This window comes from Punica granatum, chromosome 2 (assembly GCF_007655135.1).
Source record: "Punica granatum isolate Tunisia-2019 chromosome 2, ASM765513v2, whole genome shotgun sequence".
In the NCBI taxonomy this organism is placed as follows: Eukaryota; Viridiplantae; Streptophyta; class Magnoliopsida; order Myrtales; family Lythraceae; genus Punica; species Punica granatum.
Window position 1 is genome coordinate 30945555 of NC_045128.1, and position 13885 is coordinate 30959439.

Below are 13885 nucleotides of genomic sequence, written 5' to 3' on the forward strand. Positions count from 1 at the left end.
GAGTTGACAGTTTGTACCATCATGAAACAACTTTGAAACATTTTGTACCATCATGTAGCGAAAAAAACTTTTTGGACCATCATGAAATATTTGTAAAACATTTTGGACCACCGGTACAATTTATCCAAATATAAATTAAAAATATATATGTGATGGTTCACAATATAATATAAAATGAAGGAATGATCATTCTCTTTTTTAATTGATGGAATGCTCGTTCCATCAAAATAAATAAAAAAGATAATAATGAGAGTGTTATTTTTAACTTATGTAAGAAATACTAATAAGAAAATGAGATAGAATGAATAAATGGACATTATATTTCATCCATTGTATTCTCGCATATCAAACCGGATATTATATACAAAAAGCCAGGGAATCTACTAAAAAAAGAAGACCAGCGACACCCTGGTTGAGACCATAGCCCCCTGCAAATTTTGTCTCTGACCACCTTTTAATTTTCACGCCCAAAAAAAGAAATAAAATAGGAGACCCACAAAAAAGAAAAAGGAAAAGGAAAAGAGGAAAGAGAAGGGAGAAGAAAGAAGGATATTAAATATGACTTTTTCTCTCTTTTGGTTTTGCCCTCATTATCTCTTCACTAGACAAAAAAACAATACGGAAAACTTAAGCTAGTAAAGTCGGTTTCTTCTGTCATCCCAGAGTCTCCACCTGTGAGAAAATATCAGCACAAATTATATATTAAATACCAGTTTTTAATAATGGACCAAAAATGATAATCGAAGACATCCATCAATAAATTTCTGCTTTCTTAAACGGCGTCACCCACCCATGGCCACCTACTTACTAGGATGGACTGTGGGGCTAACCGGCTAAGACTAAGAGGCCATCTGATTTCACCCCTAAAATCTTGATGTTAAAAAAAATTATATATATTTTTTTTTACATATATTGGCTTTTCTAATTTGAAAACTTCATCCTCCTATTTGTGCCCTCGAATGACCTCGTGCCCTTTTAATCCAAATCCTACGTCCATCCATGCTTATTTACAGATCCACTATTACTCGAATACTATGACAGTTCTTTATAATTATTTTTCTCTAATTAATTGTTAGTGCTTAAAGCAGCTGATAATTTATCAGTTGTCCTTAGTTTCTCATTATTTGTCAAGCATGCATGAGCTCTCTTCGACCCCCATATGTATATATAGCTCATTTTATATATCTATATCCATATACACCACTAAATCATATTGGGCCCCTTGCCGTTTTAGAACAATCTTCCATAGTCATTTCATATATCATATTTCTGTACAGGAGGCTTTCATCTCAGTGATATGGCACGTAATAATATATTACAGGCCGTCCGGGAAGATATAACATCACAATTTAATTGATAATATTCACTATATTAGCATATTGATTACATGAAACGACTGGCTCTAGTTATCAATGCCGCAATTTTTCCAACGAAGTAATTTAGGTTCTTCCCATTCCCCCTACCTCCAACCCGTGTATAAAACCTAAACTGGTCCTTACTATTATCTCAAGGTATATATATACACATATATACATATACATACATATATATATATATATGAATCTGAGCAACTGCCTTGTATTACCAAAAGATTAGTTGCCACGAGGGATAGAGACTCACCAATAGTAGTCCCATCTGGGACGGATTTTGCTCATTCGGTTATGTCCATACTGATAATCAGTCTCGGCCCTCTTAGAGTTCTGGAAGGCACAGCACCCGACCGAGTAGATGCAGATCAGCACCACCACCATCACTATGTTGACCATGGACAGCTTGTGCCAGGTCCTCCTCACGTCCTCCAGCACTCCTGCCTTGCATGAGTCGCAATCGTAGCACAATATGGATGGCACGTTGTTCCACTTGTAGCAGTCCGGGTCTTGTGATACTGCAGTCCCCGCGTTGTAGACGCATGCAGTCGGCGGCTTACAACATCCCGACTACACCCATGGAAATGAACTTACACTATTGACAATGATATAGGATGGATGGATTGTACAAAGTATGTAGTTTGATATCAACATGATTATATCCGATCATCGTTCATGCAAACACGATGATAAAAATCTTGTTCCAATGAAGAGATCCATGAGAAATTGAATGAACACATATCATTAGACCGTATGATTGGACCAGTCGATGGAGCAAACCTGAATAGGAGACATGCCCTTGACCGTGTAATCAAGAGGAGTCCATGTCACAATCTTTGCACAAGCCTTGGAGCCCATTATGCAACTCTTAATTCTGCTCCAGTACTGAGGATTCTCGACCTTTTTCCTCAGCCAGGACGAGTAGTCCCCAAGCCGGTACTCCTTGTAACTCTTGTTTGGCACTGGCACACCGCCGCCACGGCCAGTGACTACGAACCCGAAGACGGTCAGGACCATGAGAGCGGCTATGAGGCACAGCATGACCACGAGGTACACCCAGAGGGCCCACGAGATGCTGAAACATGCCCCGATGAAACCGGCCAGGGAGACGATGAGGACGATGAAACCTATGACTAGGAGCGGCGTCTGGAGGAAACTCTGGCATGTTGTGCTGCTCTTCGCCATCCATAGCCCACCACCAATTATTGGTATCGAGGCCAAGAGGGTGAAGAGGTTCAAGAAGCCTATGACTGTGTTACTGAATCTATGCATCCCTCTCTTTTCACCTCCCTCTGATGATTCTTAGGTTTTTGTGGTGATATATATAGTAATGTTCATTTGATATACATATATGTGTGTGTGTAATAACTTTATTAGGAAGGATTATTCAAGAATGAGTGGCTTTATTTGCTTTTTGGTCTATTTGTTTTTTTTTTTTAATTTACCTTTATCTTTAGTGGGGGAGTGTGCTCAATAATGCTGTATGAAAAGATGGTGGTAGGAAGTTAAGAAACGGCACTTCTTAGGCATTAAGGAATCAAGTGTTGATACTTACCTTTTGGGCATCAAATCTGAAAGCCCCAAATCCCATATGAGCTTTCTCGAAAACCAATGATAAGTCAATTAATCGGTTTAAGGAGAAGGAAGCCTAGACAAATAAGATTGTTTCCGCGTATCATCATAATCTTAATAATCTCAAAATCCTCTAGTATTTGAAACTAGATCGTGTTCACAGGCCATAATACTTCAGAGGGTCAATGAATTATATTTTCAGTGCAATACTATTTGATTATCTAGAATTCGTACACTAATACAACATATGTTAAATATATCTGATATTTTTTTATTTTTTATTGGTGTATAATTGGCAAACTACGTTATCTTGGATGGTCTTTACCAGTAATGCAGGGTTGGAAATATATTAGAACTATTTCATGACTGGACAAGCCAATACCCGAGCAAAAATTAGTTACAAACCCATGGCATAAAAGATGGAAAAAAAAAAAAAGGAACAAAATGGGAGGAAAAGAATGGGTTCCCATTACATTCCTAGTTTCTACAAGCAAAGCGAATCAAAGGAATGACTATATGTTACATCCTTTTTCTCTTTTATTTCTTATGATCTAAAAGGGGAAAAAATTCATAACACAGGAAAAGTGAAATCTTCAAAAAGAAAATCTCAGTGAATTTAAAATAAAATAAAGATAAAGTTAACAATTGTCAATTCCTCTATATTATGGGAAGCTTGGGTAAGGGCTCATCCTTCAAGAAATGCCTGAGGAGTAGACGTGCAAGCTTTGGTTTCCCTAAAGGCACCTCATGCCCTGCCCCTCTCACTGTCACATATGTCAGCCCATTATAGATTTCGGCCCATCCTCCGACCTAAAAATGTTGGCCCATTGGCCCATTTAGTCATCATCAGTGAGAAGAGCAAAATTAAATGGGCCTTAGAGCCCATTTTTATGGGATTGGGCCAGGCCCACACTTGAGGGCCCATTATGGTGTGAGATTTGGTCGGGACATTGTTACCTGTTGATGGTCGTTGTACCAAGCATACCAGCTAGTAACGGTTTTCAGCTTCAAAGCTTGAAGGGAGTACCGGGTTGCGGTCAGCGGCAGAACCGCGTCCCTGTCACCACTGTACAGGATTCACTGTCAAATTCAGCGGCGGCACATACTCTACACTTTTATGAATGGTAAACATGCACAGATGCTAGTATTTTTGAACATATATGATCGGGAAATCGTGCATTGCACTTTGTAATAGACAAGATTCCCGTAAGGACTCTCTGATGCAGCCCCTTGAATATCGAAAGCTAGAGATGTTCCGTACCTGAAGACCCAAATTCTGATACCAGAAGCTATAAGTTCCTTGAATATCGGAAGCACGGATTTCGGAGAATCGGTCCAATTTGCCCTTATAGCGTTGCTGCCAAGTGGAAGACATACTCAGCTACCACAAAATATGCATAAACGGATCGATCGTATATATTTTTTAATGTCATTTTTCTAAAGGGAAAATTTTTTAGCTAAGTTCATGAACTAACTGATCACTCATTTCCCATACCGTGTTAAGTTGTTAGTACGAGCCAAATATTTGAGCAGTTAATTTCTTAATTAAGAGAAGGAAGTATGTGAATATTGGGTGAACCTGCAACTAGTCCACCGACGGGGGATCCGAGAGACATTAGCATGGAGAGCCTTCTGGACACCAAGCCGATTCAAGTACTTCGTGGTGTACAATATGATGCATTGATCGTTCCCTCTAAATTTCCATGGCTGCGACCCACCAAAGAGAGTAAAATCAAATTTGTGAGGAGATCCGAAGCTCGATCGGGATATTAAGTACAATTCGACGTAATAACACGATCTATAATCTATATCAAGATGCTGAGAGCGGTATGTGACAAATATAAATACAGCAGCATACCAGAGGATACTGTAGATTGTGCTTGAGGGATCCAATCTGGTGGCAGGGGCTGGTGGAGATGTCGTAAGGATTGATGTCCCCGAACTGGGAGTAAGCACTGTTAAGCGCATCGTAGCACTTGCCCTTCGGGAAGAGGAAGCTGTCGTACGGACAGGACCGGTTGAGCTCGGAGTAGGTGGTGTCCGAGATCAACCCATGGTTCCACCAGTATTCATACGTCCCTACGTTGTCGTGGAAATCATCTAGGACCGGATTCCCCAGCTGTCCATGGACCAAAAAAAAGGCGAACGTATACCAGATTTATCGACCGAATCATCAAGGCCAAATCATGGGAAAAGAATATTGAGATATCCAAAGAGTCATCGACCCACCAGAAAGCCTTTGAAATTGAGGACAGGTTTTTTCGCTCCCTTGTTGCGTCGTACAATGAGTTGAGATAGCTCGGGAATGTAATGACCTGCGCGAGAAATGAGCTCGGGTTAATTAGGACTCAATTAAACTTAATTCTGTAAATAAAATAAGGAAGGTAGCTATGATACCTGCATAGCTTTCCCCGGCAATGTAGAAAGGCCTATACTTGTACTGAGGAAACCTCTCTAACCACCTGATGAGAAACATGTACGCATCTCTGGCTGCATTGCATATTCAGAACCTTAATTTGTCAGAAATAGAAACTAGGAACAAAAATTGGGAAAATAAATAATTCGAGGATCGAACCGAGTCATCACTCGGCTTTTTATATTGAAAGGTGGATCTTGACTTATATATATAGCACGTTGAACCACTTGATACATGTAAGTGATCAAGGGTCGGCCTTCGAATTCGATCCTGCACTAGCTAGTCAATAATTACAGAGCTTATTCGGACAGTTTTTTATCAGATCGTGGTAGTGTGGCAGAGAGAGAGAGAGAGACCAGTTCTCCTGTCGCCAACGGTGTAAATATCGGAAGACGTGTTCGAGTACGAGAATCCAACGCCAGCGGGCGAGTCGAGAAAGAGCAAATTCGCTTCTGCAAATAAGATCAATGGAAAGGAAACGAACCACAACCGCCTCATTAGCAAACATCAAACAATTAAGTGCTTAGAAAAATGGAAAAAGACATTATTAACGGACACTGGATTTTATTACCTCTGTTCCAAGCATACTTATTTAGATAGAGACTGCGGCCGTTCGGTCTAACACGGAAGGGCCCCACCTCCTCCGACGCGCCGTACGCCACAGACGAGCACCCGGGCCCACCGTTCAGCCACAGGATGAGCGGCCTCCAAGCGGGGCCTCGTTCAAGTGGAGCCTCGATGAGCCAGTAGAACAGAGCCCTTCCGGCATTCGAGTCCACGGTGACATATCCGGAGTACTGGGAGAAGTTCAGCTGCGGCGGCTGCCCGGGCAATGCAGTGATCCTGTCCCTCTCCTGCTCTAGCTTGTATAAGGGGGCTGCAGTTATGGTGGTGGTGGAATATAGAAGAAGGAGAAGGAGGAGAGTACTGACATGGTGAGTCACAGTTAGGAGAGAAGTGTTTAAGTGAGTTTCCATTATGGGATGGGATGGGAAGGGAAATGCAAATGATGTTTTTCTTGTGTTGGGGATTAAATTGTTGTATGTGTTTGAAAACCAAAAGATGTGAGTTTGGTTTTTTCATTGGTGTAGTTGTCATGTGAACCCTATGATAAAATAAATTGTTATATGGATTTGGAATTGGTCTATGATTTGTTTAGTATATTGATAATGCGATCACGATCCATGTATTGTTCGGTTTTATTCTCTCTACATTCCATTCTATCAAATAAAGGTAGAATCTTTTGTACAATCAAATTTACCTGATGAGCAAAGAGAGGAAATGTTTCGGGCTCAGGTGTTAAATTTCCGTCGAGTAATTACTAGCATTAAATACACTAGACTTACAAGTGATTGCCCTTGTGTCTAACTCCAAAAAGGAAAAAAAAATGGTAAAATATGAGTCGAAGCCCGGTGTGTCTAACTCAAAAGTTTCAAATGATAAGTAGTGATGCAACTATCTTATATACATAATATAATTAGTAGTTTTCTCATATAGGATTCTTAAGACCTACGGTCACGCTAAGTCAGACGAGTTAAGAAGATGGGGCTAGTATAGATGCGAGCAAGATGCGTAGAGAGATGCTTAACATAAAAGCTAAACGGGTAGCTTAGGCAGTTGGCCGAATTGGGCCAATGTGCATTGGAAACCATATTATGCCCATCAGTAGTATGCTAGCATAGACCTCAAATACTAATTATGAAATAAATCTAACCGCGATAGGATGTTAATGTTCACTCAGCTTATAAGTAATTGAATTGAGACACGCATCCTACTCAAAGTATAACCAATAAGAGGTGAAACACAATCATCTTATATATCTAAAGTTTTTGTAACAAGATAAGTGGTCTAGGATAGGAAAAACTCCCGAGACTGGAAGAGACCAATTATTTGAGAATAAGATGGAAAAATTAATTAAAGTATTTAATTTTATTAAATCACGGTATATAGAGAAATCTCTTAAAATTATTAGACCATCTATACTTCTAAATATCAATATGCAGAAATCTCATGAGAAGAGGTAATATACAGTATAATTGCGTAAAAGACCATCCAAAAGTCCCCTGCCGATGAGTCGACAAAAGATGTTTTTCTTTTATATAACTCCAAAATTTAAGGGTTTTACGCTTTTATATGTTGATAATAATATGTACGTGCAAATTAGTGCCCTAATCTTTAAGGTCAGCCTGCCTCCTAATCATTGCACTTTCTTAATGTAACTTGTAGGAATCAATTGCTCACCTCATTGTATCTATATTTTGACTTTATTTTCATGCCAAACGTACTCAAGAAAATAATACTTTAAGGGATTAGATATTGTAGAAACACATAAGTCCATGCACAAAATAATATGATCCAAATTCCCACCTCTCACCTACTCCTAACTTTTTTCCTCTCATTTTCAAAAGCTTTAGTTAGTTACTAGTTAGGAAGCAACTGTACCTGTTCATATGTCAATGTACCTAGCTACCGCTGATTGCATAGAATTTCATGCAATCGCTAAAAGTAATGTCCGAGCCAACGAACGACTCTTAATTTTCGATGTTCTAGTAGATGTCAAACTCGTGAGTTCAAATCGATAAAATTATGCACGTTGATGGGAAAAATTTTGATCCGAGATAACTTTGAAAAGAATCCGGAGCGAATAAATGCATGGGTACTCCAATATGAACATGCTTGATCGAACGCCTATGGAGAAGCCATAAGTCCCATGTACTCTATAGTCTAGCGTCTGCAAATACGAGATTACCTCATATTATAAAAGACGAGGTACTGCTCTCAAAATACCAACTTCATAAATTATAAGGATGTGGTTTAACGACTAATTGAATTATCTTTACTTGCATCATACGAGTTCAAAATTCATTGAAAAGAAAATACAGATATCACATAATTGTGGATACAAAGCCAAGCATTGAATGATGGAGGACAACCGCATGTGATGTAAAATTATATGCAGGTGATTATATGAGATCTTCTTCCTAAAGAGGTTCTCATTGGATCCCAATAAATTCGCCGATTAAGGGAAGTCAATGGAATCCGGTTTCCATCCTTCGCAATAGCAAGAGGGATGAAGTCAACGTGGACGGTTGACCTAATATCGGATCTCTATGCCAAATCGCAACACAAACAAACACAACAACGATACGTGCGAGTTAAGAGACCCGACGTGCGCTAGCTCCATGAAGATCAGCCATCTGTTTGTTTGACCAAAAAGTGGGTTTGACCCCCATCTGATCCCGTGAGCGTGATTTGATCGATTTGATGGATTTATTTCAGTCCCAAGTGGGCCATGTGAGTTCAATCAGGGCCGTCCGTTGGGCTCTATCGACGGCGTTGATCGATTGCTTGGGACAGTCAATGACCAGGGAACAGGGACGGGGCCTTGGATCGAACGATAGGGGTGGCGGGAAGGGGGGGAGACCCACGCAACAGCCCACCTTTCTTGTTGTGCGCCCTCACCTATGGGATTATGCACGTTGGAGTGGGTCCCACCGTACACTGAATGCCATACATTTGACGTGTCCGAGTTTGCAACTACTCAAATTTGATTGTTTAGGTAAAAGCATTGACTGCGAAATCAAATCGTGTTATAATCGTAAGTTTTATAAAAGAAAATAATAATAATAATAATAGTGCAGTATTTTTCTCGCCAATAATCAATATATGTAGTGTTTTAAACAATGATTTTATACATATTTTATATGAATAATGACCCTTACACAGTTATAATTAAGTCTCAGAGTACATTCCAACTAATGTTCCGTAAAGCAAAATAAATATTATCTCCTTTTTCATACTTTTCCAATATTGATTTTGTACAGATAAAGTAAGATTAGAGAAAATTATGAATCAATTTTCCTCAGTTTAAGTTACTTGTTCTATATTCATGGTCCGTGATCTTTCATGAGTTGCTGATGTTCTTTCACCAATTCGACCGCAAAACGGGTTCAGGATGATGATGACAATTTCGACTGCAGGAAATGATTCTGGTTTTTCAGTTGCATGAGTTTGGGTCGTCTTCTGATCCCCCTAGGCAAGATTGGCTCTGCTGAGGCCCAAACGAGGAGACACCTGAGCCCAACTTGAATGACCGTCGGAGTTCATCGGCAGGGCACAAGCTTTCTGGTATTCTTTGAGGGTGGACATAAAGGCCGTAGAGCGAAATCAAAGCGAACTGAACTGTGAATGACGAATACCGATTCTTTCATTTTTTGCGCTTTCAAGAATAGTTTGTTCCCTATTAGTAGTTGATATAGAAAATCGAATCGAGCAGGACTTGTGTTCATTCTCAATGGATGTCCATCCTAATCTTTGCGTATACTTTTTTCTGTTTTCCCGCCATCCAGTTTTTGTTAGACGAGCAGCATTTGATCGATGGACCATGATCGTATGAGAAGGTTGATACAATGAAAGTAGTTTCCGAGTTGCATAAATACATTTACGGGGAGGCTGGAACAGTTGGGTATGTCCACTTTATGATATGAGCAGTCACGAAGACAAGTTGCAGAGGAAATTTCATGACCTTTTTCATTAATCGTAAGCGATACAAAGAATACATTCCAAGCTACAACTCGACGCTCAGCTATGAACAATTCCCCTATGAACTATGAAGACTATAATGGTGTTTAAGCAGGCAAGAATGAGCCGGGCACTCGAGCAGAGTGCACCTATTATTCGGCGTTTCTCCTCAGCCTATACTTTAAAGAATTTCGTAAAAAAATTTGTTATTTGCGAGTAGTGAACTGGATGTGAATTTGCTCTTTTTGTTTAGCTTGGCATCGGCTTATTCGCCAAGAATGATCGGAATAGAATGAATGCTTGCCGAGGTCGATGGAGTGGGACCTCGTGCCCTGCCCCTGTCACTGTCACGAAGGTCAGCCCCTTGTATATTTGGCTCCATCCACCAACCTATACCGTGGGAAAGCCAAAAATGAAACTCCGATATGAGAATTTCTTGTCAGATCGGGATTCTATAGATATTCAATGGTATATTTCTTTCGGTTTTGGAAAACGAGGAAAAGATTTTCTGGCTTTCCATGTTTCCCTCTTATGGAAGACCAGAAAAGGCAAGGAAAACTTGTTCAATTTGCGTATGCATTTGATCATAAGAAGTCTAGTAGAGTGCCAATTCAACTCAGGCTTTATTTCCAAGAAAAGAGGAAACCCGAACAGAAGAAACATGCTGTTCTTGTGGTAGGAGGAAATCATATTAATCACAAGTTCAAATCCTGAAAGGAAGTGTATGCGTATATTATTTACGTATAAGTTTGTATGTCATGAAAGAACGTCACTGTGACTGACCTTTCCATTGTCATACCAAGGATACCAGTTGGTTAGAGTCGGAAGCTTCAGGGCATCGATGGAGTATCGACTTGCAGTAAGGGGAACTACAGCATCAGTGTCGCCACTGTAACAGAAAGTTCCAATCAGATACCGGAAAGATGACAAGTTGCTGAGAATAATCTTTTTCAGCAGCAGCAAAAACTTGCCTGAAGACCCATACTCTGAGGCCTGCAGCTATGAGTTCTTTGTAGATGGGAAGCATCGAGAGCGGAGAATCTGCCCAGTAGTTACCTACTATATCGCTGCAAGAGTTCCAAAAAAATAAATTCCGTTTTCTGAGTTGAAGATTGAGGGGGGGAAATGAGGAAACAAAACGTGCCTGCATGTTTTCCATGGGTATGGAATCCCGGTAACATTTGCATGTAGTGCCTTCTGAACTTCAGGCAAGTTGAAGTAACTCTGAGAGTACCTCTCGGTGCAGGGATCATAGGCTCTGGACATCCACGGCTGAGTTTAGAAAGCAACAGATAATTGAAACCAATAAATCAACAGTTCAACTGATTATTATCATTCTTGGGGTCATCTATAACTGTCACATGTTTATTTTCAATGGAATAACATAAAGCAACGTTTTCGAGTTGGAACTTTTTCTAGTTTGCAATGTTGATTGATTGAATCAATAAAGCTACTGTAGCCCGGGATCAATGCCTCTCCTTCTCGAAGCGGAAAATGGAAAACTAATAAGCTTTTCCCTCCTCTTAGGTTTCTAAAGAGCATAATCTTTGGCACTAGGAAAAAGGGTTTGAATTCATCGACGAAACACTTACATAGTGACCCCTTAAGTTTTGCTTCAGTGAGCCGGTGCTGTTGCAAGGCCGAGTGAAGATGCTGTAGGGGTCAATATTCCCCTGCTCGGCCTCAGCGATGGTAAGGGCCTTCATGCAGTCTATCGAAGGATGCTGAGAGGAGCCTGAATCGCAAGCAACCCGGAGAGCTTTATAGGTTGAGTCGGAGATCAACCCGTGGGTCCACCAGTACTCGAAAGTGCCGATGTAGTCATGGTAATCATCAGTAACAGCATTTCCCACCTAAAAAGAAGATGAACATAAGAAGGGCAGAAAATGTTTTAAACATGTTTTGTTGGTGCATTTTTTGCCTTTTTTAGCTTTGGGAAATGGGAAAAGAAGACACCTTTTTATGCCTATATAATACTTACCATGAAACCTTTGAAATTGATAGCCGGGTTCTTAATCCCTTTGTTTCTCTCATAAACAATTTGAGACAGCTGAGGAACATAATGTCCTGTGACAGATAAAACACCGAAACTCACAGCCTGTCCCTTTTCGACATTAAATTGCAAAAAATTCAGTACAATCATGTTTCGAACCTGCATAACTCTCTCCAGTAATGTAAAAGTCTCTGTGCTTGTACTGAGGAAACCTCTCGAACCAGTTTACCAGGAATATGTATGCGTCTTCAGCTGCAGGTGTTCGGAAATCATTGCTCAATCTCATTCAAACTTGAAATGATGTTATATTCCTGTAAACAGGCACTGAATTGGATAATGAAGTGCTTACTTAAAAGAGCTGAAATTGGAACATACCCGTTCTGTTATCGCCCGCAGTGTACAAATCCGAGGTTGTGTTTGTATATGAGAAACCGACACCTGCCGGAGATTCAAGGAACAGGATGTTTGCTACTGTTCCATCAGAGAGTAACTCACACTTGTCAGTTCAAGCCCGTGAATGGTGCAGAATCAATGGAAGATGGCATAACTCAACCCAAACTAAATGTGATATGACATCCGATAAAGTGAAAATCGACATGAACTGACTAAATGTCTGTCCAAGTCAATTGCATCCTATGATAACTAACATTGAAGCATGCACGGAAATGACCGAATTGTCGGCGGATGACCACAAAACGGAAAATCTGTAGTACAATGAAGAGGCTTTGCTTACAGTTATTCCAAGCATAAGGATTCGAGTAGAGTGTCTTCCCGTAGGACCTAATTCGAAATGGGCCAATCTCCTCGGCTGCTCCATACGCAACAGACGAGCAACCCGGGCCCCCATTGAGCCACAGCACGAGGGGTCTCGACGCGGGACCGCGGCTCACCGGCGACTCCACCAGCCAGTAGAACAGCGCCCTCCCGGCCTGTTGGTTCACGGTCACGTAGCCCGAGTACTGAGCAAAGCCCACATTCCTGGGCTGGCCGGGCAACTCAGTGATCCTGTCGCTCTCTTGAGCTCCCGAGGAGGAAGACAAGCAGAAGCAATCCGACAGGAGGAGGAACAAGAAGCAGAGGCCAAAGACAGAGGAATGACAATGAGAATGCGAGCGAGAGCGACCCATGGATCTGACCAATCAAGAAATGCTGAAACAAGCACTGCCCAGGTGACAAAAATCACGAAAGATATCTGGGCCTGCGACGGATTTATGAGCAAGTGTCACGAAATCATCTGGGTTTGGGGAGAATATGAGCTAAGTTTAAAGCTTTGAGCCGCACTGAGTTCAAGAACAAGAATATCCCCAGCAGATGGCTTACATACAGAGCAAATTAAGATTTGGGACCGAGTGTAGATGTCAAAAATCGGCTGATGGCGGAGACCCAGAAGACCAGATCCCCACATTACTCAATCTCTTGGGTCTGAGAGGAATTTATAGAATATCCAAAATTTATGGAGAGAGAGAGAGAGAGGAACAAGAACGAAAATTTGCAAGATTCGGCATTAAAAACAGAGCTTACTAGCTTATTGTGTCGTGATCAATAGGATATGCAGAACAGTCGTAACTAAAGATTCTTCGGAGAAGAAGCGTGGGGAATTGTCTTTCTGAAGTGCAGGAATTAATGCTCGGAGTCCAGTTGACCATCATGAGCTGGGAGCAAAGTGTGAATGAGTTGAACGCCAATAATATGATTGAATAAAAATCACTTGATCCGACCCCATGACCCCATCCGACCCAATTGATCAGTGGCTCCCTGCCTGTCCAACTCTTCCCTTCTAGACGGCGGCTTCTATTCTGCGCACTACCACCATCGCCCATGCCATGGAATCCACGCCCTCTACTCGAAGGATTATACCACTAGCACAATCAATTGTATCAACCGCCTGCACAACCGACCTTTTGTGGCTAGGCTCCTTTTTTTTTTTTTTGATTTGTACAAGTTTCGGCTCCAACAACATTCGCTGGTTTGTACCGATTAAGGAAGCTTGGTACTTTGATTTGATAGTTTAGCTGG

At 41.0% G+C, this 13885-nt stretch overlaps 3 protein-coding genes across 3 annotated transcripts; all 3 read right to left on the reverse strand.

Moving 5' to 3' along the window:
- Window positions 1-302: 302 nt before the first annotated feature.
- On the reverse strand, window positions 303-2680 carry LOC116197850 (tetraspanin-6-like). The gene is made up of 3 exons (XM_031528104.1): window positions 2148-2680; window positions 1621-1937; window positions 303-672 (listed from the first exon to the last, which is right to left on the reverse strand). Exons 1-3 carry the CDS (start codon window positions 2637-2639, stop codon window positions 633-635), a joined length of 849 nt encoding a protein of 282 aa, XP_031383964.1. The 5' UTR covers window positions 2640-2680; the 3' UTR covers window positions 303-632.
- A 706-nt stretch (window positions 2681-3386) lies between these two features.
- Window positions 3387-6451, reverse strand: LOC116197849 (serine carboxypeptidase-like 27). Its single transcript, XM_031528103.1, has 9 exons — window positions 5927-6451; window positions 5712-5807; window positions 5337-5429; window positions 5169-5254; window positions 4798-5058; window positions 4519-4646; window positions 4201-4296; window positions 3897-4005; window positions 3387-3749 (listed from the first exon to the last, which is right to left on the reverse strand). The coding sequence occupies exons 1-9, from the start codon at window positions 6330-6332 to the stop codon at window positions 3597-3599; spliced, it is 1428 nt and encodes a 475-aa protein (XP_031383963.1). The 5' UTR covers window positions 6333-6451; the 3' UTR covers window positions 3387-3596.
- Window positions 6452-9859: 3408 nt separating this feature from the next.
- Window positions 9860-13666, reverse strand: LOC116195972 (serine carboxypeptidase-like 27). Its single transcript, XM_031525439.1, has 9 exons — window positions 12603-13666; window positions 12245-12340; window positions 12029-12121; window positions 11858-11943; window positions 11469-11729; window positions 11021-11148; window positions 10848-10943; window positions 10660-10765; window positions 9860-10266 (listed from the first exon to the last, which is right to left on the reverse strand). Exons 1-9 carry the CDS (start codon window positions 12994-12996, stop codon window positions 10126-10128), a joined length of 1401 nt encoding a protein of 466 aa, XP_031381299.1. The 5' UTR covers window positions 12997-13666; the 3' UTR covers window positions 9860-10125.
- Window positions 13667-13885: the final 219 nt, after the last annotated feature.